At 56.3% G+C, this 26,850-nt stretch overlaps 2 protein-coding genes and 1 long non-coding RNA gene across 5 annotated transcripts; 2 read left to right on the forward strand and 1 right to left on the reverse strand.

Annotated features, from left to right (window-relative positions):
• Positions 1-1,255: 1,255 nt before the first annotated feature.
• On the forward strand, positions 1,256-2,326 carry LOC137851562 (uncharacterized). The gene is made up of 2 exons (XR_011093284.1): positions 1,256-1,397; positions 2,125-2,326. It is a non-coding gene; the product is annotated as an uncharacterized lncRNA (long non-coding RNA).
• A 5,797-nt stretch (positions 2,327-8,123) lies between these two features.
• On the forward strand, positions 8,124-25,659 carry LOC137851556 (1-phosphatidylinositol 4,5-bisphosphate phosphodiesterase gamma-1-like). Of its 3 annotated transcripts, XM_068672787.1 has the most exons (32): positions 8,131-8,917; positions 13,264-13,413; positions 13,503-13,596; positions 13,721-13,768; positions 14,537-14,621; positions 14,740-14,820; positions 14,928-14,962; positions 15,552-15,624; positions 15,759-15,860; positions 15,943-16,061; positions 16,159-16,244; positions 16,425-16,545; positions 16,648-16,816; positions 17,040-17,159; positions 17,366-17,473; positions 17,593-17,780; positions 18,006-18,206; positions 18,569-18,688; positions 19,297-19,480; positions 19,823-19,900; positions 20,208-20,311; positions 20,515-20,611; positions 20,844-20,910; positions 21,570-21,733; positions 21,935-22,031; positions 22,157-22,381; positions 22,621-22,769; positions 23,388-23,502; positions 23,662-23,823; positions 24,030-24,118; positions 24,229-24,413; positions 24,491-25,659. In XM_068672787.1, the coding sequence occupies exons 1-32, from the start codon at positions 8,698-8,700 to the stop codon at positions 24,540-24,542; spliced, it is 3,888 nt and encodes a 1,295-aa protein (XP_068528888.1). In that variant the 5' UTR covers positions 8,131-8,697; the 3' UTR covers positions 24,543-25,659. The 3 variants fall into 3 exon arrangements, 1 of the variants encoding a protein (XP_068528888.1); XR_011093280.1 differs by lacking the exons at positions 23,662-23,823; positions 24,030-24,118; positions 24,229-24,413; positions 24,491-25,659 and adding an exon at positions 21,516-21,540 and having other exon boundaries at positions 8,124-8,917; positions 21,626-21,733; XR_011093281.1 differs by lacking the exons at positions 23,662-23,823; positions 24,030-24,118; positions 24,229-24,413; positions 24,491-25,659 and adding an exon at positions 21,516-21,540 and having other exon boundaries at positions 8,124-8,917; positions 21,629-21,733.
• LOC137851910 (repetin-like) lies at positions 8,925-12,251 on the reverse strand. The gene is made up of 3 exons (XM_068673005.1): positions 12,205-12,251; positions 9,349-9,417; positions 8,925-9,102 (listed from the first exon to the last, which is right to left on the reverse strand). The coding sequence occupies exons 1-3, from the start codon at positions 12,249-12,251 to the stop codon at positions 9,021-9,023; spliced, it is 198 nt and encodes a 65-aa protein (XP_068529106.1). The 3' UTR covers positions 8,925-9,020.
• Positions 25,660-26,850: the final 1,191 nt, after the last annotated feature.

Here is a 26,850-nt window from a genome sequence, read left to right on the forward strand (position 1 = left end):
CCAGAGACCTGGACTCGATGATCTTGAGGTCTCTTCCAACCTAGAAATTCTGTGAGAGTCCAATGGAGGGCCACCAAGAATCTCTCTCCTGTGAGGAGAGGTTGGGAGAGCCGGGCCTGATCGGGTTGGAGAAGAGGGGCTGGTCCATATCCATCAATATTTGAGAGGAGATGCTGAGAGGACAGAGCCGGGCTCTGCTCCACCGGTGCCCAGTGCCAGCTGCTCTGGGTGTCCCCGCTCGAGCAAGAGGGGTTGAACCAGATGGCCTCCAGAAGTCCCCGTCAACCATTTTGTGGTTTTGGATCTGCTTTTCCCTGTGCCCCAGCCCCATCACGACCAGGTCTCCCACCCTAACGTGGCACAAGGAGGAGGATCTGCTCATGACGGACTCCATCTCACAATCATCTCCCTTAATTTCTCATATGTGGGTCCTAATTGTTGAAAACGCTTTGCAGGAGAGAGATCCCAAAGCTGAGCTGCAACAGTGGTGCTAAGTGGGGTAACCCAGAGCTGTTTTTAGCCTCCTGCAAGAATGGGCAAGTTGGGTCCCTCATTTAAAGTCTTTGTTGTGTGCTGGATGTACCAGTAGGGTTTCGGCAACAGCACGAGTGAAATAGCTGCACAGTCAGGGTAATTATGAGACGTGCAGCTGAACGAGGGAATTTGCACTTTTGGATTAACCCAGAGAAGAGGGCGAGTGGCTCTGCGAGTCTCGTTTTGTAACGCGTTTCCTCAGCGGCTTTCAAGGCAGTTCCTGTTGCCCCATTACTCAATTCCTGCCAGAAACAAATCCAGGAGCAGGAGGCAGTTTTCTTAGGTCTGGTACCACTTTCTGTCACTCTAAAAGTACCTTTTATGAGCTCAACTGTCCCCTTGAGCTCACATCCCATCCTGAAAGTCAGATGGCACCACTTTAACTGCATAAACCAGAAGTATCCACAAAGTATAACCATAAAATTGAGAGCACAAGCACGGAAGAACATTATTTGTATGGACGTTATCCTGAAGGAGCTGGTTTTCTGAATAATCTCCTTCTTTCCTAAGGGAATCAAACCCGTAATAACGTTAAACAAAGCTGGAACAATAGCTCAAGTCTGCAAAGGAGATAAAAATCCCTCCTAAAATTATTTCTGAAACAATTTTGGGAAAAAAATAAAATAAAATAAAATAAAAAAGCTGAGCCAAGTCGCTGTAGCAGCACACTATTTCCTTCTAAACGCTCCCATGATAGGAACTTTATAAAAGCAACCGATCATCAACCTCGGATGGCTGCAAACAGAAGCTGTCTCCTGGGACAACTCCCTTCCCATCGCAGTTCGGGAACTCTGCCTGTCCCAGCTCTGATCAAATAACGATAACGTCCCCGGGACAAGCCCGTGATCCGCCTGCCTGGAAAGGTAGCTTTAGTAAATTATTTACAGCGTGCTGAGTGGTTTTTTAAAGCCATTCGGCGGAGAAATATGGGGAAGAGCCAGCCCGGAGGAATATACCACTTGGTGCAGATGGTAGCAGAGGCTCCAAAACGCGAAGCAGGCGGGGAGCCTGGCCCCTGTTAGCCTCCCTCGAAGCCTTCCAACTGGAAAAAAAATAAATATAATTAAAAAAATAAATCACACAGTCCTGCATAGGTGGGACGGGGACAGGGATCGGGGGGTGGCGGCCTCAGATCAGCTTCGATCGATTCGCAAGCCTCACCCGGAGTTTCGTAACTGCTCCGAACTGGTAGAAATTGGCACTCGTGCCAAAAGAAGCCTCCTCCGCTCCCAGCTGCTCGCTCCCTCCCTTGTGCTGGCACACGGATTTAAAGCGGCTTTGTATAATACATGAGCGAGAACGGGCTGCTCCGAATTAAAATTCATTCGGCACATGCAGGGGGAAAAAGCGGATTTTTCACAGAGGGAAGCCAGGCATCCACCACTCCCACAACACCCAGCCTTGGGAAAGAGCGAGCTAAAAGCAGAGAGGGGGGGGGAGCTGCCCTGTTTTGCTGAGCGAAACACCAAAATACATCGCTAGAAAAAGCAAGCGACGGGGCAAGGCAGTGCTGGGGGGGTCTCAGGCTCCTCGCGGTGCTGCTTAAAATAAATCTTTTTTGTTGTTTTTTTTTTTTTTTTTTCTTTTCAGAGCATTGCGAGGAAGGATTACGCATTCAGCCACCTCGCCGCTCCAAGCAGCACATCTGAAACCTGCAGGAATTCGCGGCGCTCGCCCTTTGTTCCTAGCACCGCGCTTGTATGACACTTGTTTGTGAGCCTAATTGAATTAAAAAAAAAAAAAAAAACAGTAAAATGCGAGTGCAGGTTTTTGGCGCTGCACTAGCAGGGTGTCTGCGTGTGAGAAAACGCCCGAGGGAGGGTGGCACGTTTAAGGGATATTAAATTGTCTCGTTCAGCCCAGAATAAACGTGGTGCTCATCCCTCTAATGGCCTTAACCATCACCAGAACTGCGGCTCCAGCGACGGGCGTGCAGTAGGCCCTGATGAAGCTGCTCACACTTTCGAAACCGTGGCCTCAGCAGCTTGTTTTTCATCTGGAGTCTCTCGGTGGCTTGCCGTGAACTTGCTGTGACAAGCTGAAGCCCTAAACCTCGTGGAGCCCTGCACCAGCAGATTGCAGGAAACCTGATGACAAGGGTGAGTGGGAGGCAGCGGCGTTTCTGCTCCCACAAGACACTTTCCAAAGGGACGGGGGGTCTCCTAGGATCCCCAGATCTTCCAGCTTTGTCTAAAACACCCAGCGGTGCTCAGAATTCATTAGCAGGGAGCATCCTTCATAGGATGGCAGAGTAATTAGTCCGTGGGGACACCTGCGGGTCTCGGCTGGGGCACTGCACCAAGCCCTGAGGGAGATAAGTTAATGAATATGTAGGAAAATCGGTGGGGCGTCCAGAAGGATGCGGGAAATCAAAGTGGCAAAGGTTTAGAAAATAATGGTTGATGGAGAAAAAATTAAATCTTTTTGTGTAGTGTTATTGAAAAGAAAAGAGGAAAAGGAAAAGGAGAAGGAAGAGGAGGAGGAGGAGGAGGAGGAGGAGGAGGAGGAGGAGAAGGAGAAGGAGAAGGAGAAGGAGAAGGAGAAGGAGAAGGAGAAGGAGAAGGAGAAGGAGAAGGAGAAGGAGAAGGAGAGGAGAAGGAGAAGGAGAAGGAGAAGGAGAAGGAGAAGGAGAAGGAGAAGGAGAAGGAGAAGGAGAAGGAGAAGGAGAAGGAGAAGGAGAAGGAGAAGGAGAAGGAGAAGGAGAAGGAGAAGGAGAAGGGAGAGGGAGGGGGAGGGGGAGGGGGAGGGGGAGGGGGAGGGGGAGGGGGAGAGGGAGAGGGAGAGGGAGAGGGAGAGGGAGAGGGAGAGGGAGAGGGAGAGGGGAGAGGGAGAGGGAGAGGGAGAGGGAGAGGGAGAGGGAGAGGAAAAGGAAAAGAAAAAGAAAAAGAAAAAGAAAAAGAAAAAGAAAAAGAAAAAGAAAAAGAAAAAGAAAAAGAAAAGGAAAAGGAAAAGGAAAAGGAAAAGGAAAAAGAAAAAAAAGAAAGAAAAATAAAAGGAAAAAGAAAAGGAAAAAGAAAAAGAGATAAAAGAAAGGAAAATAATATTAGAAATAGGTGATCAGATGTGCTTGATGTTCACTAGTAGTAGGGATTTGCTTCATTTGTGGCAAAGGAGACTCAGGTTACAGCTCTGGAGAAACTTTCCAACTTCCCAGAGAAGAAATTATTCAGGCGGATGGGAAGGTTTAAGGTCAGTGTGTTCCTGGGAAGGTTGATATGTGCCAAACCTGCCAGGGGCTCAAATTAAGGTGTTCTCCTCAGCTTGTTCTCAGCCCTCTGTTTCTGTCTTGTTGGCTCCGTGGTGTCCTGTGTTTGTTGTTCCAACGCCGGTGGTTGCATCCTGCATCATTCTGCTGAAACATCACCAAGTGTGTCGAGTTCCCTCCTGTGCCAGCAGCAGCACTTGTTCAGGCATGGCATGGCTTTACGGGATGTGATCTGACTGCAGAGCAACTCCTTCTCCTTCTCCTTATTTCTCCTTCTCCTTCTCCTTCTCCTTATTTCTCCTTCTCCTTCTCCTTCTCCTTCTCCTTCTCCTTCTCCTTCTCCTTCTCCTTCTCCTTCTCCTTCTCCTTCTCCTTCTCCTTCTCCTTCTCCTTCTCCTTCTCTTTATTTCTCCTTCTCCTTCTCTTTATTTCTCCTTCTCCTTCTCCTCATTTCTCTTTCTCCTTCTCCTCATTTCTCCTCCTTCTCCTTCTCCTTATTTCTCCTTCTCCTTCTCCTTATTTCTCCTCCTCCTTCTCCTTCTCCTTATTTCTCCTTCTCCTTCTCCTTCTCCTTATTTCTCCTTCTCCTTCTCCTTATTTCTCCTTCTCCTTATTTCTCCTTCTCCTTATTTCTCCTTCTCCTTATTTCTCCTTCTCCTTATTTCTCCTTCTCCTTCTCCTTCTCCTTCTCCTTATTTCTCCTTCTCCTTATTTCTCCTTCTCCTTATTTCTCCTTCTCCTTCTCCTTCTCCTTCTCCTTCTCCTTCTCCTTCTCCTTCTCCTTCTCCTTCTCCTTCTCCTTCTCCTTCTCCTTCTCCTTCTCCTTCTCCTTCTCCTTCTCCTTCTCCTTCTCCTTCTCCTCCTTCTCCTTCTCCTTCTCCTTCTCCTTCTCCTCATTTCTCCTTCTCCTTATTTCTCCTCCTTTTCCTTCTCCTTTTCCTTCTCCTGCTTCTCCCACCCCTTTTCTTTTGTTCTCAACTCTCAAAGGAGAGTTGCTCAGGTGGCTGGTGGGAGCTGTGGGGACTCCTTGGAGGAAGACGAAGCATCCGAATTTGCCGTGGAAGGAGACCAGGAGCTGATGCAGAGCTTCAGGAGGAGGTGCGACACGGGCCAAGCAGCAGGCAGGGGAGATAATTTTAGCAGCAGCAGCAGCTCACTGGCCAGACTTAAGCAATGAAAAGGCAAAAAAATAAAATAAAAATAAAAAAGGGGAAAAGAATCAACTACGGAGAGGATTGTAGGACATGTTCATGGTCCCGGTAGCACCGTTGTAGAAGACAGAGGTGAAAACTGCCTTGCTATGTTGTGTATCAGGCTGCATTAGAGAAATAAGTTCAGACTGGAAAAAGTGTAAGGAATGAGATTGGGAACAGAGAGCCTTTTGCTGGAAATGCCCAAAACAGCTGAGTTTTCTTAGCCTCGAACTCGAAGCGAAGACTTGGCTTCTCTGTCAACGGTGTCCAAGGCAGAAGGGCAAATACCAAGGGAAAAGGAGGAGCTATTTTCTACTTTAACTCTTGGAGAAAAAGAAAAAAAAGAAGAAGAAAAAAAAAAAAGAAATAAAAAATAATAAAAAAAAAAGATGTCCCTTTTTTTTTTTGCCCTCTTTCTCGCTTGCAGTCTCGCCGCCGGCGTGTGAGCTGCACGCAGACCCAAACGAATGGGGGAATTGCCTGGAAATGGCAAACATAAACCCCCACGAATTGGGAAAGGGCAGAAATCGGATGAATAACCCGTGCACTTCTTCGCTGCTGTTCCTAGAATTATTTCCCGGGATATTTAACGTTTTCTCTCCACTTTCACCCGCTGAAGTATGCTTTGAATTTGCATGGGGAACCTACTTGGGAAAACCTACTTGGAAAGCAACTGAGGACATTTCGGGATGTTTGGGGGGGTTGTTTTGACCTGTCTCATCTCCCCCCAGGGGTTTGGGACTCCGCAGGCAGCTTTACCTCCAGGAAGGGACATGGGTGAGCGGCTGATGCTCACGTCTAGCAGTAATTCTCCAACCCAGAAAGCTGCAGAAGAAGCTAAACGTGCTGGAAGGAGAATTTTCTCCCTGAATCATTCTTTTTTTTCCCACCACACGCATAACTTGCACCCTTTGGAGCTCTTCTGTGCTTTGGTGGGGGGTTGTTGGCACCTTTTGGTGGAGATTTGCTCTTGCAAGACCCTTTGGTGCCTTTGTGGCTCTGCTGTCCTGGCATGGGCACCAGCACCTCTGCACCATTCCCCCGTCTGAGCTGCAGGAAGGAGTCGTGTTAGGGTTTTTAAGAAGGGACATGAAGATTTTGGGGTGTTTGGCTTCACCTTTTGGGGTCCCTTCCCTCCCTGGAGTCCCACACATTGGGAGGATGGGGAGGCTCCGATCCCTCAGCCTCTTCCAGCCTCCGTAGGGTGCTTTGCTTTGGGAACGGCTTGCTTACAGCTTTGCTCCGGGGAAGCTAAAATTAAAACAGTGACTCCATTGCAGACTGAAAACAGAGCATTCCTTCTCCGCCCGCGTGCTTTGGATGGACATCAGAAGCCGAAGCCCTGCTGCAAAGTCCCCTGTGTCAAAACAATCTGCTATTCTGATCCTCGGCTCGCCGCGGCTCGCCGCGCTCGGGATGTTCAGTTCCCAGACCCGCGTTCGGGGGGCTCCGAAATGGGATTTGCCTGGAAATGGAAAACGTAAACACCAGAAGCCGGCATCTCTGCAGCTTGTCGCTTGAAACAAAAGCTGATTCTGCTCCAGAGAAGGGGGAAAAAAAAAAGAAAAAGAAAAAGAAAAAGAAAAAGAAAAAGAAAAAGAAAAAGAAAAAGAAAAAGAAAAAGAAAAAGAAAAAGAAAAAGAAAAAGAAAAAGAAAAAGAAAAAGAAAAAGAAAAAGAAAAAGAAAAAGAAAAAGAAAAAGAAAAGAAACAAAAAAAAACAAACAGAAGTTGATTCACGAATAAAGGAAGAAAAAACAACTTCAGGATCTCGTTTTTACCCCAGGGGTCCCCTGATCCTTCAAGGAAAGGGGAAGCCAGAGCCCAGGTGGAGATTTCTACCTGTCCCCATCACCGTGGTGATGCACAAAACTGCTCCTGGTGCATCCAGTCCCTGCTAAAGTCCTGCCAAAATCGCCGTGGATCGGTGGCGGCACCCTCCCAAGCTGGGAGGGCTTAACGTTATGGTTTTGTCCTCAACATTATGGTTTTGGAGGGTCCATACGTGCCTGTCCACCACCACCACCATAGGGGCCATCGGTGGCCTTCGCCACGTGGCGCTGGGCTCCTCTGGGCCAAAAAATAAATCAAACGTGGCTGGGGAAAGGGAAAAAATGGGTGAATTTTCAAGGAAGGGGAGAGCTAAAGTGAAGGCAAGGATTTTTCTCCGTGGAGGAGAGAAATCTTCCTGGCAGCGGAGGGTAAAGCTGCAAATCTGGGGGGATTTTGGAAACCCCCGGGATGGGGATAAGGGTTTGATGTTGTCCAGATTGAAATATGAATTGCTCCTGTTTTTAAGGACCAAACAGGATTTTGGGAGATGTCAGTGAGGCTTGAAATAAGTCCATATTCACAGCAGGTCCTGTGTCCCCCCCAAATCGCCTGTTTCCCCCCTTTATTAGTCATTTTCCCCCCAAAATCCCCCGTAATCCCCCAAAATGAGCAGGGTTGCAGCCCCATCGCACCACCGGCTCTTTGCCCACCCAGCACCGGGCACGGGGGTGAAAGAGGGGCTGTGAGGCTGCACCCTGTCGCCCTGTCCCCCTGCACCCATCCCCCTTTTTGTCCCCTCTACCACCCCCAACCCCAATTTCAGGCAGGACAAAACTCATCACAGCGGTGGCTCGTGGGCTTCGGTCCTGGCTCAGCGCTGCAGGCACCCGGAGCTCAACACAACCATTTCCTCCCTTTTTTCACCAATTTTCCACCCAGTTCCCCCCCAGACCTGATTTTTTTGCCCTTTCGCCCTACTCAGGGCAATAATTCCTACAAACAGGAGCACGGGGACCACCTGCATTCACGCGCCCGTGCCATGCCAAAAAATCCACCACCCCCCCTTGCTCACGGAGCCCCCACCCTCTGCAGCCCCCGACCCCGCTGCCGTGTCCCCCTTGGGGGAAGCCAGCACCCACCCCGTCCCCAAGGTGCCCCATCCCTGGGGTGCCCCCCAGTTGTCTGTAGGGCCTGGGGACCCCCCCCTTCAGGAGCCCTTCCCTGGTTCGGCTTCCTCTAGATGTCACCCTCAGCCGCCTCTTCCGTCGCTGCGATTTTCCTTTCTCCAAGATCCTGCATTTTTTTTTTTTTAAATTCCTTTCTGATCTCTTTCCGGCCATGTGTGATTGCAGTTTCCTCTGGGCGTCCATTTCATCAGCCCGAAATTAAGGAGCGGAGAAGGGGCAGCGGGCGACCGGCGAGAGCGAACCTCCCCCCCCCTTTCCTATCCCCTCACCCCATCCCAAAAAAAAAAAAACCAAACCCACCACCCGCATCCCACCCTGGGGGGTCCCCGAAGACCCCACACCCTAAGCCGGGCACCCCGAACCCCTCGCCTCCCCTCCTCACCCCTCTTTGCACGGAGGCCGGGGATCCTCCGGCTCCTCTCCGCTTGCTTTTGGGGTGACTTTGCTTTTTCGGGGCGCTCGCTCTCGCGGCCTTTTTATTTTTTTTGCCACCCTCTCCTTTTTTTTTTGCCCCGCCGAGGTGTCCGTCCCCGAGGCCTTGAGGTGGCCGGATGGTTTGTAGCCCTCCGGCTCTGAAACCGTCCCCCGTCTCTCCTTGCCACCGCTGGATGCCAACGCCGGAGCCGGGGCCGCACGGCGAAAAGGTCGCGGCGCCTCCAACCCGAGCCTCCCACCCCGACGACGCCGGGGGAATCGGCAGCAGAGGAAACCCGTGCTCGGAGCAAATCCCCCGGGAGGCTTCGTTTTTTCCCTTTCATGCATGAGACAACTCCGCGGCTCCGGCGGGCGATGGCCACGCAGTGAAGATGTCCGTCTCCAGGCTCAACAGCGTCAATGGCTTTTTGGAGGACGGCAGGATGGAGGCGGGGGACATGGGCAGGATCCTCCGCTGCCTGGAGATGGGCACCGTCCTCACCTTGTTCTACCAGAAGAAGTCGCAGAGGCCGGAGCGAAGGACCTTCCAGGTGAAGCTGGAAACCCGGCAGATCATCTGGAGCCGGACGCCTGAGAAGGTGGAAGGGGACAGTGAGTATCGGTGGCGGCGGCTGGGGACGGGTTGGTGGGGTGCGTGGTCCCCGTGGGATGTTCTACCCCGGTGGGATGCCCAAATGTGGTGGGATTCCTGGGTTCAGGGTGCCTGGCCATACTGGGATGTCCTACCATAGTGAGATATCTTACTAGGGTGGGATGTTCTACCCCAGTGGGATGTTCTACCCCATTGGGATGCCCAGATGTAGTGGGATACCAGGATTTGGGGCACCTGGCCATACTGGGATCTCTTACTATAGTGAGATGTTCTATCAAGATGGGATGTTCTACCCCAGTGGGATGCCCAAATGTGGTGGGATGACAGGCTTTGGGGTGCCTGGCCATACTGGGATGTCCTACCATGGTGGGATGTTCTACCCCAGTGGGATGTTCTACCCCAGTGGGATGCCCAAATGTGGTGGGATGACAGGCTTTGGGGTGCCTGGCCATACTGGGATGTCCTACCATGGTGGGATGTTCTACCCCAGTGGGATGTTCTACCCCAGTGGGATGCCCAAATGTGGTGGGATTCCGGGTTTTGGGGTGCCTAGACATATTGGGATGTCCTACCATGGTGGGATGTTCTATTAGGATGGGATGTTCTACCATGGTGGGATGTTCTACCATGGTGGGATGTTCTACCCCAGTGGGATGCCCAAATGTGGTGGGATGCCAGGCTTTGGGGTGCCTGGCCATACTGGGATGTCCTATTATGGTGGGATGTTCTATTAGGATGGGATGTTCTACCATGGTGGGATGCCCAAATGTTGTGGGATGCCAGGCTTTGGGACACCTGGCCATACTGGGATGTTGTACCATGCTGGGATGTTCTACCCCGTTGGGATGCCCAAATGTGGTGGGATGCCAGGCTTTGGGGTGCCTGGCCATACTGGGATGTCCTACCATGGTGGGATATCCTACTACAGTGGGATGTTCTACCCCGTTGGGATGCCCAAATGTGGTGGGATTCCTGGGTTTGGGGTGTCTGGCCATACTGGGATGTCCTACCATGGTGGGATATCCTACTAGGGTGGGATGTTCTACCACGGTGGGATGCCTGACCATGGTAGGATGCCCAGTGGTGTAGATGCACCCACCTCCTCCATCCCAGCTCCCCTCAGCCCTAAATTGCCATGGGGCTTGAACTAGAAAGGGGGTAAAGGGACCATCTGCTGCCTCGCCTCCTGGGGGTGTTTTTAACCCCCAAACTGGCACCAGACCTCGCTGCCCATGGGGTTCTCGGGCTCCTGGGGAAGGCAGGCCGGGTGGGGTGGTCACGGTGGTGGCCCCATGCGGCGTAGACGGGGCTGAAATGCAAAATTTGGATGGTGCCCAGGCTGGTGGGGACTGGAGGCAGCAGGGACCCATCAAATCACCCTTTGGGGAGAGGGGATTTGGGGGCTGAGGGTCAGTTTGTGGGGTGCCACCAAGCACAAAGGGGCACGGGAGGGGACCGGCTGGTCCCCCGTGGCTGGCTGATGTCCCCTGCAGGTTTGTTCCCCCATGGCCTTTGTAGGGAAGAGCTCGTTCCCTGCTCGCGGAAATAGCGCCTTTCCGGCTCCTTGTTTTTATTCGGGAGCACCGCGCACAGCCAGGTCGGGAACTCGGCGCCGCTTTCCCCTTGCCATAGATCTCCTGCCTCAGTTTCCCCAATCAGTGCCCGGCCTCTCCCACACAACAACCCAAAATCTCCCTCTGGGAGCGCGTGAGCGTCCTCTGAGGTCATCCAAGAGTGGGGAAAAAAAAAGGGAAAACCCCTAAAAATGTTATAATCCTTCCATCCAACCCCACCACCCGCTTCCCCAGCGGGGCTGGGGGCAATCCCAATCCTGGTGTGGGGCTGGAGCACCTTCACCAACCCGCTCCAGCCCCATTTGGGATTTTTTTGGAGGCTCTGGGACCTTCAGCTTCGCTCCCGAACCTCACGCCTGCCCGGGCCATTTCAAATCCTCTCTTCTCACCCGGCTTGAGAAGGGATTAGCGAGACAACCGACGGAGCTGATGTCTCTGTTAGGAGGCAGGACGGGGATCCTGGTTCTGCTGGAGATGCCCCGCGCCCTGCAGGCTAATTACACGCTTCGTTAAGCTGCTGTTAAGACGCGTGGCCACGCGGATGGGGTCCCCCCCGGCGCGGCAAGGAGATGCAGCTTCAAGGTTAAGAGCTACAGGGGAGCGTGGTGTCCGGCTTTGCCTCCGAAATTCGTCTCTTCCCAGGGTGTTTCCAGTCCCTGGCAACCCCAAAAACATTTTGGAGAGGTGGTTTGCAGCTTGGTGATGCCTAACAGGGACTCACCCCTTTGTCCTTGCTAACGCCAGATGGTTAGAAATAGGATGGTTTTGGGGAGGAGAAAACCCAGGTTTGGTTTCACACCTCTGGCCCGGGAGGAGATCTTTTATTTCAGGTTTTAAATCAGCTCCTCAGCCTCACAGGGAGCCCTCGGTCCTTCATAGAGGGGATCCCACAGGAAGGACCAAGGCGACCCCGAGGGGACACAACTCGGCCACCCCGTGGCACGTCCCAGGCCAGCGGCATCCCTCCAGCCACCTTGGTTTGCTTTCCCCTCCTGCATTTAGGAAACTCCCAGGCTCTCAGCCTGGCTAAAATCTGCTGGGCAGACCCTACACCACCCGGGAGCCACGGCCGCCCCTAGATGTAAAGCCTTTGCAACGTGCTGCTCGCTTTGCATGAGAAGAGAGGAGGGATTTTCGCAGCTGGAACTGGCTTCCAGCATGTTTTAATCACCGGGACCCCGGAGACAATGCAGGGAGGAGTTTGGAGACATACTTCTGCCATGATCGCTGCAAATCCGCTGCAGATGTGGTTTCCAGGAAGCCGCCAGCGCGTTGCATTGTGCTGCACGCTGCTCCCTCGCCGGGAGGCTGGGGCCAACACCGGGTCCTGGCTGCGTTATCCCCCGTCGGCAGAGCCCCCAGCATCAAACCCCGCTTCCGTGCCCTGCCACGGGCACATTTGGGGACACACACCCCGTTCCTATCCTACAAAAGGGTGTCTGGCCCCAAATATCCACCCGGTTGAGCTCAGGACACCACCGTAAGTTAGCTTTGGGCCATGAGCCACGGGGCTGCGCACGGAGGGTGGCACCCAGCTTTCGTTTCCCAAAATCTCACGCCTGGGTGCAGACCCCCCTGAGCATCGCTTTGCCGCCGAGCGCTCACAGCCTGCCCTGGCCCGCGAAAGTTGGCTCGCGTTCCTCCCAGGGAAGGCTGGATAAAGCCACCAGTGTTTTCCGGAGCCTTTTCCGCCAAGAAAAACTACCCCGCACCTCTTTTCCCGCTGCCTTTCACTGAATCGGCCCCGTTTCTCCCCCATCCCTTATCCTTCCACACCTCCTCCAGCTTTTTCCCCTCCGCTCCGGCACCCTGCGCTCCAGCCCCACCGCCACGTAGGAAGCAGCCGGAGCCGGGCTGGAAATTCTCCGGGAAATGACCCATTTCCTGCAGGACAATGACCCTGCGTGGTGTCCGGCCACCCTCAGCCACACAAAGCCCTTTTTTCCGGAGCCCGAGCTCTGCCTGGGAGCAATGCCCGTGGGAAGAGGGATGGGTTCGAGTGTCAGAATCGATCCCCGAATATTATTTATCCCGCTCCATCCCCGAATTTTATTATTCTGCTCCCACCACCGGACGTGTCCGCTGGGCGCAACCAAGGGGGGATGGAAATCCCCCTTTTGGCAACGTGGTGGTGAGGAAGACCACGGTCCGGAAACCCAGCCCTCCTGGCTTTATATAGCGAGATAATGAGAGAGCAGCGCGGCAGGAAAGAAACGCCCTGCGGTCCGGGCTGCAAATTGCCACCTTTGGGCAAAAGTCTTCTATTAAAAGATGAGCTCGGCCCGTCCCAGAGCTTGGGGTTTTGTCTCAAAAGAGGGGAAGGCGGCTGGAGGGATTGTAGGGCCAGGATGGGAAAGGCTGAGCTGGGAGGAGACGTGGCACCCGCAGAGCTGGGAAACTGGTGGTGGGGAGCACCGTGGGGACACCCCTTCCTGGGGACACCCCTTCCTGGGGACACAGGTCCCTGGAGGACTCACGGACCCAGCACCAGCGGGCAGTGCCACCAGGATGTCCCTGAAGGACACGTGGCACCCGCGGTGCCATCACACTAGTGGACACGTCACTGTGGGGTTGTGGGGACATCTCCCTTGGGGGACACATGGTCACAACACTCAAAGTGCCATGGGGATGCCCTCTCCTGGGGACAAGGTTCCCCAAAGGACACGTGGTTTCTACACAATCCCACCTCCCACAGCCTCCCCGAGCCCCGCGCGTGGCTCCGCGGTGGCAGGGCGGCAGGGGACAGTCCCGTGTCCCCTCTGTCCCTGCAGTCGACATTCGGGAGATCAAGGAGATCCGCCTGGGGAAGAACTCGAGGGACTTTGAGCGCTACCCCGAGGACGCCCGCAAGCTCGACTTCACCATGTGCTTCATCATCCTCTACGGGATGGACTTCAGGCTGCGGACGCTCAGCGTGGCCGGTGCGTGGTCCCCGCTCACCCTGTGGCCATCCTGGGGGGTGCCGTCTCCCCCATCCCGTTTTCACCACCCTCTCCTCTTCCTCCTCCAGCTTTCTGCGAGGAGGACATCAACCTGTGGATAACGGGCCTCAACTGGCTGGTGGCGGACACCCAGAAAGCCCAGACCCCGCTGCAGATCGAGAGGTGAGGAGGGACGGTCGGTCCCGTTTCTTGGGTCCCCATTTGGGGGTCTGGAAGGATGAACCTCACCCCCTGGGTACGGTCCCCCAGGCTGAGCGCTGTCCGTTTGTCCTTCCCTTCCTCCCAGGTGGCTGAGGAAACAGTTTGATGGGATGGACCGGTCACGGGAAGGCAGGTGAGCACCATGTGGGGAAAAATGCTGATGGGCTCGGCATGCAATGACCAAAACATCCCCGTCCTTCTCACAGGGATGTTTTGCCAAAGGGCAAAAGAGTTTGGGAAATGCCAAAATGCCACAACGCCCTGGCCTCATCCTTCAAGGCTTTGCTGGCCTTGGATGGGGCCGAATCCTCCCAACTGTGCCCCAAATCTGGAGGCTGGGAGCAGGGGATGTGGGGCGAGGCAGTGTTGGTTTATTTGGGGTGCCCAAAGGCACCTAAAAACAGTCTGGAGTGCGGGTCCCTTCCTTGCTGCTGTAGGGACGGCAGGGACCCAAATGTCCCCGTGCCCGCTGCAGCACCAGGAGGGGATGGGCCATTAAAGCGGCCCATAAAAATCCTGTTGATATAGTAAAAAACAAATAAACAAACAAAAACCTCAAAGCAAGGGAATGTGGACTTAATTATGACGATGGGGATAGGGATAATTACGGTATCCAGATGTGACAGATGCCCAGCAGCGGTGTCCCCGTCCCCAGCCTTCCGCTCAGGGCTCTCACGCTCGCACCAGACCCTTCTAAATTATAAAGAAAAAGGGCAAAAAGGCTTCTTCTAAAAAAAAATAGAGAGCACTGTGCACTTTTAGGGATCCATAACCTGGCAGAGCGGGAACCCCAAGCCAGAGCCAGGGCTTGTGCTGGGATTTGGGGTCAGTCTGGGGGCTCTGTCCTTTGTGGGTGTCCCCTGGGGTCCCACTGCCCTGACACCAGCTCACCCTCCCGCAGCATCACGGTGAAGGACCTGAAGGCCATGCTGCCCCAGGTGAACTACCGCGTGCCCAACATGAGGTTCCTGCGGGACAAGCTCGTGGTAAGACCCACATTTTGTGGGGAGCGGGGCTTCGAGTCCCCGCAACAGGGCTGGAACCGGCCCTGCTGTCACTGGATGTCCCTACACCAACCCCTCTTTCTCATACCCTGCCCCACAGGAGGTGGAAGCCAGGAACGAGATGACCTTCTCCCACTTCATCCAGTTCTACAAAAACCTGATGTTCGACGCGCAGAAGTCGGTAAGAGCCGCGATCCGTCCCCACCGAGCATCCCTACCCCGCAGCGCGTCCCCGGCTGCGCCCCCGTTCCCTTTTTCGTCTCAGCCCCGTTTCCTTTTGCCTTGCAGGTCATCGAGCAGCTGGAGCTCTCCTTCCCCCTGCGGTGAGTCCCGGGAGCCCCACGGCTCCCATCCAGCCCCACCACCAAGGGTGGGAGCTGTCAAGGGGGGCAAACTCGGGGATAGAGGAGGTCCCGGTGGATGCACGCATCCCTGGAGCATCGCCCAGTGCCCGGGGTGCAGGGAGCGGGGAAGGCAAACGTGGTCTGAGGGGCAGGGATGGGAGAAGGGGTGAGAGAAAGGATGGGCGTGGAAACGTGAGTGCAAATGGAGATGGGAGCAGAAACGAGAGCAGGGACGCTCACCCCAAATTCTTCGCTCTGAGGGCGGTGAGGGACTGCAGGGCCAGGGGATGCGGTGATGTAGTTTGGCGCCTGCTTCCCCACATCCTTGGGCATCCTCGTGCCCATCTCTCCCAGCTCATGGGGTGCCACTGGGAGTGTTTGCACGGCCAGCACCCAGCAGCTCAGGCTGCCCCTGGGCTACTCTTTCCCAAATCCCTTTCCCAACTTCTGCTGCGGGCAGGAGCAGGGCAGGAGCCGGGGACATCAGGGGCTGAGCCGCGGGTGGGCAGCAGTGGCATCTGCCCCGACTTCTGCACCCAGTTCCCCTGACGGCCCCTCTGTGCCCCAGGAACGTGGACCGCCCCGAGCTCTGCCAGGTCTCCCTCTACGACTTCCAGAAGTTCCTGCTGCACGACCAGAAGGTTGGTTGCCCTTTGAGACCCCCCCGGTGACCCTTTTCGGTCCCAGTCTCGAGGATTCCCATGGGATGCCCCAGCCCAGCTGCTGCACCGCCGTGGCTCACCCCGTAACGGCAGCCGTGTTTGCACCCCCCCAGGAGCCCTGGGCCAGTGACGTGGGCATGGTGCGGGACTACATGTGCTCCTACCTCAAGGATGGCTCCAACGATGCAGCAGATCCCTCCTTCCAGCTGGATGAGGTGGGTGGCCCCGTGCGGCACCTGCCCCATGAGACCTCCTCATCCCCAGCGAGCCCTGACCTCTCTGCTTCCACCCCCCCAGTTCCTCACCTACCTCTTCTCCAAGGAGAACATGGTGATGGACCCCAAGTACGAGCGCGTGGTGCCCGAGGAGATGAACCACCCTCTGTCCCAGTACTGGATCTCCTCCTCCCACAATACGTAAGGATGGGGTGGGCTCACTTCGGGGACCCCCACCAGCATCCCCTCCTGGCCAGGGCAGCCCCAGCTGCTGAGCATCCCTCTCGCTCCTCCGCAGGTACCTGACGGGGGACCAGTTCTCCAGCGAGTCCTCCCTGGAGGCGTACGCCCGCTGCCTGCGCATGGGCTGCCGCTGCATCGAGCGTGAGTCCCACCTGCACACCCCCCCAGCACCCAAAATTGCATCAGGTGGACCATCCCGCTCACCCATCCCATGGCAAAGGGGAGAGGGGAGACTTCCAATTTCTTTTGGGGTCCCAAAAACATCGTTCTGGTGCACAGTTAGTGGCTGGCATGCATTAACCAAGGTGTCTCCCCGTTCAGTGGACTGCTGGGATGGCCCGGATGATCTTCCCATCATCTACCATGGCCACACGCTCACCTCCAAGATCAAGTTCCTGGATGTGCTGCACACCATCAAGGAGCACGCATTTGTCACATCCGAGTAAGCCCTGGCTCCCCCGAGGCAGACCAGTTTTTGGCTGCTCAAATTCCCCCTCTCCTTCGTCTTCATCCCAAGCCACCTTTCCAAACCTGCTTCCTCCAGGTTCCCCATCATCCTCTCCATCGAAGATCACTGCAGCATCGTCCAGCAGAGGAACATGGCTTCGCACTTCAAGAAGGTCTTCGGGGACATGCTGCTCACCAAGCCGGTTGACATCAACGCCGATGAGCTGCCCTCACCCACCCAGCTCAAGAAGAAGATCCTAATCAAGGTGTGGAGCCAGGCACCACCCCAAAGCCCTTGTCTGCAGGAGGGTCAAAGACTGTATTGGGCTGGGGGACAACCCTAAATCTTGAGGCTTAGAAGCAAGCTCTAAGCTCTGCAGGGAATGGGAGGTGGTGGTGATGGTGGACCTGTAGATACTTAGGGCTGGGGTCTCAGCATGATGGGGACACCATACCCCTGCTGAGCTCCCATTCCTGGCCTGTCCCCAGCACAAAAAACTGGTCGAAGGGAACCTGTATGAGGAGGTCTCCACTGCCAGTTACTCAGAGAACGACATCAGCAACTCCATCAAGAACGGCATCCTCTACCTCGAAGACCCCATTGACCACGTAAGTGTCTCCGCCGTTGATGGCTGGGGGCAGAGCAGGACCTGTCAGATGGGGATGCCCTAGCAGGGGAGAGCACCAAGCTTTGGGGTGAGCATGGGGTACTGGTGCAACGCCACGTGGAGGGATGCAAGGCAGGAACGGGGGTCTCAAATCCCTGTGCCTCCATGCCACCATCCTGTCTTGGTGATGCTCTTCCTCCCTTCCAGACCTGGAGCCCTCATTATTTTGTCCTGACGAGCAACAAGATCTACTACTCAGAGGAGACGTCCCGCTACCAGTTCAATGAGGACGAGGAGGAGGTGGAGCAGAAGGAGGTTTGTGGGGGGCAGAATTTCCAAAAGAACGGGGAGAAGGTGGAAATACCCTTCTCGATGGCAGCTGCTCCGGAGGACGCTGACCTTGGGGTGTCTCTGGTTTCCTGGTGGACTTGCAGGAGTTCAACAACAACGAGCTGCACTTCACGGAGAAGTGGTTCCACGGGAAGCTGGGAGGTGGCCGCGATGGGAGGCAGATCGCCGAGAAACTGCTGCACGAGTACTGCACCGAGACGGGCGGCAAGGACGGAACCTTCCTGGTGCGCGAAAGCGAGACCTTCGTGGGCGACTACACCCTCTCCTTCTGGTAGGAGGCCTGGTCTTGTCCCCATCAGGATCACACCTTCCCCAGGCCACCAGGCATCTGGTGGCTGCCTCCAGCAGGCCCCATTTTTGGAGGCAGAAATGAAGTTTTGAGGGAAAAGACACCTTTTTGAGCATTGTGGTGCCCTGAACCTGATTATCCCCAAGCACAACGTGTCGTGGTCATGGATGTGAATTGACTCGCTCCCATCTTGTCTCCCCATGGCAGGAGGTCGAACCGCGTGCAGCACTGCCGGATCCACTCGCGGCAGGAGGCTGGTGCCACCAAGTTCTACCTGACGGACAACCTGGTCTTTGACAGCCTCTACAGCCTCATCTGCCACTACCGCGAGGTGCCGCTCCGCTGCAACGAGTTCGAGATGCGCCTCACTGACCCCGTGCCCCAGCCCAACGCCCACGAGAGCAAAGAGTGAGGGTGAAACCTGGCCCCTTGGTCCCTTGGGTCCACCATCCTCTTCCACGATGTGTTTTGGGTCCACCATCCTCTTCCACCACGTGTCCCACTCTTGGTTCTACCATCCTCTTCCACCATGTGTTTTGGGTCCACCATCCTCTTCCACCACGTGTCCCACCCTTGGGTCCACCATCTTCTTCCACCACGTGTCCCACCCTTGGTTCCACCATCCTCTTCCACCAATTGTCCTGCCTTGGGTCCACCATCTTCATCCCTCCCCGCGCTGGCTCCGATACAGCTGGTGTCACATTTGGGGTGCTCCCTGGGACGCGGGGATGCCATTGCCAGCCCTCTGCCTCCTTGTTGTGCCTGCCCAGGTGGTACCACGCCAGCCTGACGCGCCTGCAGGCTGAGCACATGCTGATGCGAGTCCCGCGGGACGGAGCCTTCCTGGTGCGCAAGCGCAGCGAGCCCAACTCCTACGCCATCTCCTTTCGGTGAGTGCGGCCATCCTGGCACTGGGGAGCACTGGGCTGTACTGGTGGGACCTAGCCCAGGGCCCTGAGGAGAGGCTTCAAGAGCTGGGGCTGCTCGGCCTGGAGAGGAGGAGGCCCAGGGGAGCTCCCCCACATCTCTGTGGCCCTGTAGGGTGTGAGGGGCCGGGGCCGGGCTCTGCTCATGGGGGCCTGGGGCCATCAGTGGAGGCCGTGGGCCCAGCCTGGAGCCCTGGAGGCTCCCCCTGGCCTCCAGCAGCACTGTTGGGCCAGGAGGGTGCCAGAGCCCTGGCACTGGGACCAGGAGCTGGGGGCTCCTCTTTGGGGGCTCCCCAAACCCACCAGGCCTCAGGGCTGGGCACTGCTGTGGCAAGGGTTGACCTGATGGCCCTGAGGTGCCTCCAACCTCCAACGTGTTTCTTTGGGGATACCACGTCTGCGTGCTGCCCCCATGGGTGGGACACCCTGGCTGTGGTGACAGTGAAGCCACGTCCTCGGGGCTCTCGCACCAGCAGCACCCCACACCGATTTGCCTCCTGCCTGTCCCCCCTTTTTTGAGGTGGGGTCCGGCCACCCCTCACGGCTTCCCCCACTGGATCTCTTGGCCCCAGGGCGGAGGGGAAGATCAAGCACTGCAGAATCCAGCAGGAGGGCCGGCTCTTCATGCTGGGCAGCTCGGCTGAGTTCGAGAGCCTTGTGGACCTCGTCAGCTACTACGAGAAGCACCCGCTCTACCGTAAGATGAAGCTGCGCTACCCCATCAACGAGGAGACCCTGGAGAAGATGGGCACCACCGTGAGTGTCCCCCGTTGGGGACAACGGGGAGGGTTTTTTTTTCCATGCCATGCAGTCCATCCCCATCTCCATCAAGGTGGGAAGATCTCCAGCTGTCCCAAATCTTTGGGACAACAAAGATTTGCCCAAAGGCCAACCCAAACCAGCCAAGTTGTAATCTACTGCCATTGCCCCTGGCTATGGCCAGGCATCTGTGCCAAACATAAGTCCCCTTCAATGAGTTTTAAAGGTTCATTGGGTCCTTGTCAGCCTCCTCTCGGCCACCCATGGTGGCCCAACTTCATGAGTGTTCCCTCAGTGTCCCCACGGCCAGGTGACCTGCCTTGATGTCTCTCCTTGCAGGAGCTGGACTATGGAGCTCTGTACGAGGTGCGGACACCCCACTTCTACGTGGAGGCCAACAAGATGCCGATGGCCAGGGTAAGAGGCTGAGCTGGTGTCCCCAGGAGGTGCAGGGTGGTGGGACATAGCGATTCTGGTGCTGGGGCTCCTGGAGGGTTCCTCTACCACATCTCCCACCATGAACCTGAGCAAGCCCCAACAGCAAGGACGCCTTGATGGGTCCCCTTGCACTGGGGAGAACCCAAAAAGGAGTGCCAACCCTGGGTCACGACAACCCCCGTGCATCATTGTGGGGGCTGAGTGAGCAGCGCTGCCCATCAGCATCCCCAAACTGGGCATCCCAGGCTGGGTGGTGACACATGTGTCCCTCTCCCTGGTGGCCTAGTGCACGGTGAAGGCTCTTTATGACTACAAAGCGCAGCGGGAGGACGAGCTGTCGTTCTGCAAGCAGGCCATCATCCACAACGTCGACAAGCAGGACGGGGGCTGGTAAGGGTGGTCCAGTGCTCTGGGCGGGCAGGGGCAGTGGGTTTTCCTGCGGGTCTTCCTGCGGTGGGTTTTAACAACCTTCTTTTCTGTCCCTCCTCCCCCTTCCTTCCTTCTCCGACTGTTCCCCGACATCGCATGCGGCGTTAACACCCCCTGTCCCCCCAGAATTTGTCCGCTTGCCTTGATCCTCTCACCCCTTGCAGGTGGCGGGGGGATTACGGGGGCAAGAAGCAGTTGTGGTTCCCGGCCAACTACGTGGAGGAGATCGTCAGCACGCAGGCGCAGGAACAGGATGAAGCTGTGAGTACGATGTCCCCATGTCACCTCCTCTCTCCAATGCACCTGGGACCAAAGCCACCTGAGATGCTTCCAACACGAATCCATCCCAGACCCTTCTCTGGAGGCTGTGGGGTGCTCCAGGCCCAAGCCATGCTGTGTTTTTTGTTGACTTTTGCTCAGACTTGGCCAATTTGGAGGTCTGGATGGAGGTTCGGCCACCACCTACCTCTCCCTCTTCTTTCTTCTCTTGCAGTCATCCGAAAACAGCCCCCTGGGGAACTTCCTAAAGGGCTTCATCGATGTGCCATCCTGCCACGTGGGTGAGTGTCCCCAGCACGTGCCCAATAAGCCTGGGGGGACAGCCTGGGGTGGTGCGTGCCCCAAGCTGGAGCTCAGCACCGTGCGCTGAGGCTCTCCAAACTCATCACACACATGGGGGTGGCTGGTGGTGAACCACGTGCTGATGGGCGCTGGCAGCTCTGGCGTGAGGCACGGCTGACAAAAATATCCAACCACAGGGAAGGAGAGGCCTCGTGCTTGGCATGATGTGCTGGGGGCAATTTTGAGCTGATTTCAGAGGGATTTGGCTGATTTTGGAAGGATTCCGAGGGATTCAGAGGGCTGGATGGTTTTGGGGGGGGGATATTTACCCCTGGCTCAAAGGAAAATCTATTTCGGAGTGAAAAGCTGAAACCACAAAAAGGGGCAAAAGAGACCATTTTGGGTTGCTGCTTTCACTTCCAGCACATTTTCAGGGACTGACCGCAGTTTGATGGGTGTTTGGGGTTGCCTTGCCCACCTTGTGCTTCTCATCGATTCGCAATTTTGGGGAGGACCCTCAAAAGGAGGAGGATCCCGGCGGGTGCTTGGGGAGGGCTGGTGGGGGCCCAGGAGCAGGACCGCTGAGGTTTCGTTTGCTCCACAGAGCCATCCGTTGGGAATGTCTTCAAGTAAAGCCCCCCCTCTGATGTCCTTATAGTTATCTCCAAAGACGGGAGGAGCTCCAAACCATTTGTCTTCACCATCCATTCCCAGCAGATGTCCCACGCAGCCCAGTCGCTGGACGTGGCCGCGGACACGCAGGAGGAGCTCAGCGAGTGGGTGGCCAAGATCCGAGAGGCCACGCAGAACGCCGACGCCAGGGTGAGGGGCCCTGGGGTGCAGCCTGAGGGGGGGAGGGACATCCTTGTCCCCAGGGGATGGACGCTGGGTGGTGGTGGATGTCCTATCCCGTGGTGGGCAGAGGATGGATGAACGATGGTGGTGGACATCCCCGTTGCCTGGTGGATGGTCCCCGGTACCCTTGAGGAGAAAGAGTTTCAGATCCTGTTTTCCCTCGTGCAGATGCAAGAGGGGAAGATCATGGAGCGGAGGAAGAAGATTGCCCTGGAGCTCTCCGAGCTGGTCGTGTACTGCCGCCCGGTGCCGTTTGATGAGGACAGTAAGAGCTGGGAAAGGAGGCTGGTGGGATCAGGAGGGGAAGAGCCGGGTAGAGGGGAACGGAGCGGTCACAGGGCTCCCCGAAAACCCCACGTCCTCTTCTGATGGCCACTTCGGTGCTTTCAGAGATCGGCACGGACAAGGCGTGCTACCGGGACATGTCCTCCTTCCCGGAGACCAAGGCGGAGAAGTACGCCAACCGCAGCAAGGGCAAGAAGTTCCTGCAGTACAACCGGCGCCAGCTCAGCCGCATCTACCCCAAAGGGCAACGCCTGGACTCCTCCAACTACGACCCGCTGCCCATGTGGATCTGCGGCAGCCAGCTGGTGGCCCTCAACTTCCAGACGCCCGGTAAATCGTCCTCATCATCACAGGACACCCCCCAAAAAATTCACATTTTTGGTGGCTCATGGTTGGAGGTGGTTTGGATGAGCTCTCCAACCTCTGTCCCTACCTTGATGGGGATATCCCGTGGGTGTTTCATGCAAAATCCTTCTACCCAGGGTTGGGGGCTTTCAGCAGGGGGCTTGCCAAGGCTCAGGGACTTTCTGCTCGAGCCCCGGGGCTCAGATTTGCTCTGTCCCCCACAGACAAGCCGATGCAGCTGAACCAGGCGCTCTTCATGCTCGGCGGCCGCAGTGGCTATGTCCTGCAACCCGACATCATGAGGGACGAGACGTTCGACCCCTTTGACAAGAACAGCCTGAAGATCGTGGAGCCCATCACAGTGCAGCTGCAGGCAAGTGGGCAAGGATGGCGAGTCCATCCCATAATGGTCACCATCACAGTTCTTCCTGGGTTTTGGGTCAATTTTTACATGTTTCAGACCCGTGTTTGTTTTGTAGAATTCATTACCCCATGATCTTTCATGGCGTGATCTTTCCATGGGGAGAACCCCACAATTACACAAAGCCGAGCACAACCTGAGTGAAATTGAGATAGAGATAAAATAGCTAAAACAAGCCCAGAAGCACCTTCCCCAAATTTTTGGGTCCTTTTGTGGGATGGGTTGGTTCACAGGCATCTGACTCTCGGGCATGGCATGGACAAAGCAAAAGTTTTTCAAACCATTTTGCAGATATGGCAAAAACCAGTCTAAGGTCATAAATAGGTCAAAAATAGGGGGTTGGACCCGATGATCTCTTGAGGTCCCTTCCAACCCCTACAATTCGGTGATTCTGTGATAAAAAAAGGTGTGGGGTGGCTCATTATGGCCATGAAGTCTATGGCAAGCCCAAACCAGCCAACCCACAGGAGTTGGAAACCCACTAGCACGAGGAGCCCTTCCTTGACCACATTGTCATCGTGGCCAGCCCTCACTCTCTTCCTCCTCCTCCTCCTCCTCATCCTCCTGCAGATCCTCGGCGCCCGGCACCTGCCCAAGAACGGGAGGAGCATCGTGTGCCCCTTTGTGGAGGTGGAGGTGTGCGGCTCCGAGTACGACAACAGCAAAAACAAGACGGACGTCGTAGGTGAGGCTCCACGGGGACATCGGGACACCCTTCAGGGTCCCATTGGGGATGGATTTCGCGAGGAGCAAAAGGGAAAAGCTTCTCCCACTAACGGGGGAGCCGTGGTGCCGTGGTGGTGCTGTCCGTGTGTCCAAGCCCTGCTCTGTCCTCACCCCCTAGCCGACAACGGCTTCAACCCCGTGTGGCTCTTCAAGCAGTTTGTCTTCGACATCAACAACCCCGAGTTTGCCTTCCTCCGCTTCGTGGTGTACGAGGAGGACATGTTCAGCGACCCCAACTTCTTGGCACAAGCCACCTTCCCCGTCAAGGGTCTCAAAACAGGTACGCTCCCTCTCCCCAAACCCATCATCTTCATCACCCTCAGCCCCTTGGAGACCCAACCGTGGCCACGGCAAGGGGCTGGGTCTTGAGGTCAAGGACTTGTTAGTGCTAGCTCAGGGGTTGGACTGGGTGATCTTGGAGGTCTCTTCCAACCTAGACGATTCTGGGATTGATTTTGTGAGCTTTTATCATGGTGTCGTGCCCAGGCTACCGGTCGGTGCCGCTGAAGAACAGCTACACCGAGGACCTGGAGCTCGCCGCCCTCCTCATCCACATCGAGATCATCAACGCCAAGGCAGGTGTTGGGGTCAACCCGGGAACCCCAATCCTCGTTCCCCCAACCCGTAGCCATCCTAGGGCGTCCCCACCCGCTCCCAAAACCTCACCCCTTTTGTGTCGGAGCAGGAGGAAGACGAGGAGAACCTCTACTCGTCCATCCAACAACTCCGGGACCGCGCCAGCGAGCTCTCCAGCCAGGTCTCCAGCTACGAGCGCACCAACAACTGCGACTCCCGCTACCAGCAGCGCCTCGACGAGCTGCGGGCGGCCCAGGAGCGGCTGATGGAGCTCACCGAAGTCCGAAATCGAAAGTGAGTGCCCCCCCCCGAGCTCGTCCCCGGACCCCCCTACTCAAGGAGGGTCCCTAAATGCCACCCCCCTGCTCCAGGCTGATGGAGAAGAAGAAGAGGGACCGGCAGCTGGTCACCAAACGCAGTTGAGCCAAGCGGGCTCGAGGCCACCAGCCCCTCGTGGACCTTCCACCCCCTCCCCGCTGCCTCCCACCACCTCCTCTCCTGCTGCAGAGGGACAGGAGGAGGTGGAGGGGGGTCGGATCCGGACCTCCTCCACCCCATAACAGCCCCTAAAGCCTTCAAGGGGGGGGGCGAAGGTCCCGGAGGTGACAGCGGTGTGACAAATCTGGGGAGGAAAAAGGGAGTTTTGAGTAGGTCTGCCTGTGAGGTTTCCCCGTCGGAGGACGCTCCGGTGTCACCTCGTGTCCCCCATGTCCCCTGGGGGGGGGGTGACATTCCCTCAAGGCGGGGGGAGAGGGTAAAAAACACCGCGACCGATGGGGAAACTGAGGCACGGAGGAGCTCTCCCGGTCCCTATTTGATCCGGGATGGGGCAGGACCGGCCACCTCCCTCCTGGGGACAGTGGGGACAGCGGCATGAGGACGCGTGGGGGACGTTTTGGGGGCAGAGGGGCGTGTTTCGGCCCCCCCACCCCCCACCCCACTATAAATATCTGTATTTTCTTCTTTTATCCAGCCTGTACATATGGCGGGGGGAGGGTAAAGGGGGGGGGAGGGCTCTGTGTCAGCACAGTATTAAGGCACGAGGGGACCCCAAAATGTCCAGAGATGTCCCCGGAATGGGAACAAGGGAGCAGGGGGGGGACCCCAAAATATCCGGAGATGTCCCCAGCACAGGAGGTGCCCGGTGCAGGTAAAATTCGGGCACCGAGGCAGCCCTGGGGTGGCTGGGGACATCCTTGGGGTCACCTGGGGATGGGGACGTTCCTGGGGTCACCCGGGGATGGGGACATCCCTGGGGTCACCTGGGGAGGGGGACGGATCCTGCCGCTCCTTCAAGGTAAGTCCCACAGTTTGGGGCATTTCCTAAAAAAAACGCCAACGAGGGAATCCGTCAGAGCTCCCCAAAAACCCACACAGGACAGGGATGACCCCAAAAATCTCACCTCCGGTCCCCGCGAGGCCAGGATAGGGACTGGGGACATCTCGGGGTGTCCCCCCGGGTCGGGGTGCCCCCATGGGGGTGGGGGTGGGGGATCTGTGTATTCTTTGTATGAAAATAAATCTATTTAGCCAATATTTATACCCCGCTGCCGTGGTCCGGTTTCCCCAGCTCTGCCAGCGCTGGGTTACGGGGTTTGGGGTGTCCCCAAAGGGGGTGGTGTCCCCAAAGGGGGTGGTGTCCCTAAATGGGGTGGTGTCTCCTTGGGGCCATGGGGACACAGGGACAGCCCATGGGGACACAGGGCTATGGGACTATGTGGCATAGGGTTATGGGGTCACAGGACCCTGGGGACACCTGACTATGGGGACACATGGATATGGGACCATGGGGACACAGGGCTATGGGGACACAGGGCTATGGGGCCATGGGGACACAGGGCACAGAGCTATGGGGACACAGGGCTATGAGGACACTGGGATATGGGGCCTTGGGGCCATAGGGACACAGGGACAGCCCATGGGGACACAGGGCTATGGGACTATGTGCCATAGGGTTATGGAGCCACAGGACCCTGGGGACACCTGACTATGGGGACACAGGGATATGGGGCCATGGGGACACAGGGGACAGAGCTGTAGGGATAGAGGGCTGTGGGACTATGTGGCATAGGGTTATGGGGACACAGGTCCATGGGGACACCTGACTATGGGGACACAGGGGACAGAGCTATGGGGACACAGGGCTATGAGGACACTGGGATATGGGGCCTTGGGGCCATAGGGACACAGGGACAGCCCATGGGGACACAGGGCTATGGGACTACATGCCATAGGGTTATGGGGTCATAGGACCCTGGGGACACCTGACTATGGGGACACAGGGATATGGGGCCATGGGGACATAGGGGACAGACTATGGGGACACAGGACACAGAGCTATGGGGACACAGGGCTATGGGACTATGTGGCATGGGGTTATGGGGACACAGGACCATGGGGACACCTGACTATTGGAATACATGGATATGGGACCATGGGGACACAGGGCTATGGGGCCATGGGGACATAGGGATATGGGGACACAGGACACAGAGCTATGGGGACACAGGGCTATGGGAGTTATGTGGCATAGAGTTATGGGGACACAGGACCCTGGGTATACCTGACTATGGGGACACAGGGATATGGGGCCATGGGGACATAAGGCTATGGGACTATGTGACATGGGGTTATGGGGACACAGAACCATGGGGACACCTCACTATGGGGACACAGGGATATGGGACCATGGGGACACAGGGCTCTGGGACCGTGTGGCATGGGGTTATGG

This window comes from Anas acuta, chromosome 2 (assembly GCF_963932015.1).
Source record: "Anas acuta chromosome 2, bAnaAcu1.1, whole genome shotgun sequence".
In the NCBI taxonomy this organism is placed as follows: domain Eukaryota; kingdom Metazoa; phylum Chordata; class Aves; order Anseriformes; family Anatidae; genus Anas; species Anas acuta.